We start from the raw sequence: 2,098 nt of genomic DNA on the forward strand, positions 1-2,098 counted from the left end.
TTTCATAATATCAAAAAATCTCAAAATTGAAAAAAATAAAAATAAAAACCGAACAACCCCCTTAATTAATTAATAATTAATAAATGAACAAAAAACTAACTAAATTGACTGATTAAATAATTATTTCTTCTTGTGCTAAACATATTTTAACAAAAACAATTGCTTTCTAATATCAAGCCATAATGCATTTTGTAATTGTTTATATATAGTTTTCAATAATTCACTTAATTTATTCTATTAATTATATAGTTTCTTGGTGTATTGTCCTTTTATGTGTCTTCAAATGCCCCGATTGAACAAATGCTTTATCACACTTATCACATTTATACCGCCTTTCCCCTGTATGAGTCCTAAGATGCTGTGCAAGCGCAGTCGAATCCACAAACAGTTTACCACAAAACGTACATATGAACGGCTTGAAACCACTATGAGTCCTTGCATGCCTCGATAAGCCACTTGAAATCGCAAAGGATTTATCACACACATCGCACTTATAAGGACGATCTCCAGTATGTGTCCTAGTGTGACAAGCTAAAGAGTATGAACTCCCAAAAGCCTTCTCGCATAAAGAACATACGAAAGGCTTTTCATCAATATGCACTCGTAGATGTTTTGTTAGATCACCGGACGTGGTGAATGACTTTTCACATGTATTGCACTTGTGGGGGCGTTCTCCAGTATGAAAACGCATGTGTCTTGATAAATTACTCGAGTAGGTAAAAGATTTTCCACATAAGTTACATTTATAATCCCGTTTACCTTCGTGTATGTACATGTGTTGTTTGAGCGTGTGCGGGGTGATGAAGGCTTTATTACATACGTTGCATACACAAGGCTTTTCACCGGTGTGAGTCCTCATATGAGTTGTCAAGATGCTCGCGTGCTTGAACTCTTTATCACAGTATTTACATTCGAACATCATTTCAACATTGTGGGTTTTCATGTGCTTTTTGATCCTACGGTGTGTTGGGAAAGTGAGGCCACAAATCTTGCAAGGGCTCGGTGCTTCTTTGGGTAATTCTTGCTTGGTTTCTTCATCTATCGTTACCTCAGGTTCCATGAACGTTCGAAAGAAGCTTCATGGTCTGAGGTACTGTCTGAATCTTCTAATTCCTCTTTTATGGAAACGTTGTCATCGTCAATTTCTTCTAGTGTATATTCTAACGGTTCTGATTTAATGGTAACAGAGTTATTTATACCATCGTTGGCAACTTCTACCGATTTAGTAAATAAATTTGTTTCTTGAGACATTTTTGATGTGTCAAAAATTTTAGACTAGAGAAATTTATATATATTTTTTGAACCGGCAAAACATATTAATTACGGAGTGTAAATTAATAATTGCCTATTAATTATACATGTTTAATCATTAATAACTTTTTTTAAATTAAGAATTGATTAAAATTGAGTTGTCAAATTATCAAACATGGCGGAGGACAATGACAGTTCAGACACGTGAAGTGTGAAGTAAAGTGTTGGCGCGATTTTCAAATTTTGCATAAAACTTTTTAACATTTCGAAGGAAAATTTATTTTTTCACCAGAAAGTTTGTTTTCTTGACGTTTTTAGTCATTCTGAATCATTTGAGAGCACAATTGGTAAAATATTAGAATACATATCAGTATATAAGCCGATTTTTTACCTTTATCAATGTTTTCTTAAAAACGCCATAGATAAATAAGCATGGCCACCTACTAAATTTTAAATTGATGTAATTTGATGAAGTTTAGCGTTGATCACCTTTGTCTGATTAACGACCAAACCGTATCTTCTGAACCAATGAATGGTTAAAAAATTTCTGAAAAAATAATTTATATGCACGTGTGTGTGTTATAACATAGATATATCTATGTTTGAATAATTTTTTTATTCATTTTATTAAATCAACCGATTTGAATAATTCAGCTAGTGGCGTAGGGTATCGTGTCTTGAGGCAAATTGCTGGAACTTCCCGTACCGAATTAAAATTTTGAAAATCTGAATTTGAAAATAATTTTTTTTCTTAAAAACGAATCGTTTCGTCAACACAAGCAGAAAGTTATTTAAATCGAATGCTTATTTTTTTTTTCAAAAAACTGCCATTTTTTGCACATTTAGC

General features: G+C 32.7%; 1 protein-coding gene across 1 annotated transcript; it reads right to left on the reverse strand.

Moving 5' to 3' along the window:
• Window positions 1-241: 241 nt before the first annotated feature.
• On the reverse strand, window positions 242-1,071 carry LOC113391282 (gastrula zinc finger protein XlCGF71.1-like). The gene has a single exon (XM_026627226.1). The coding sequence runs from the start codon at window positions 1,058-1,060 to the stop codon at window positions 242-244; it is 819 nt and encodes a 272-aa protein (XP_026483011.1). The 5' UTR covers window positions 1,061-1,071.
• Window positions 1,072-2,098: the final 1,027 nt, after the last annotated feature.

This window comes from Ctenocephalides felis, unplaced genomic scaffold (genome assembly GCF_003426905.1).
Source record: "Ctenocephalides felis isolate EL2017-DRISC unplaced genomic scaffold, ASM342690v1 CF-g0.4_SCAFFOLD_00845, whole genome shotgun sequence".
Taxonomy (NCBI): Eukaryota; Metazoa; Arthropoda; class Insecta; order Siphonaptera; family Pulicidae; genus Ctenocephalides; species Ctenocephalides felis.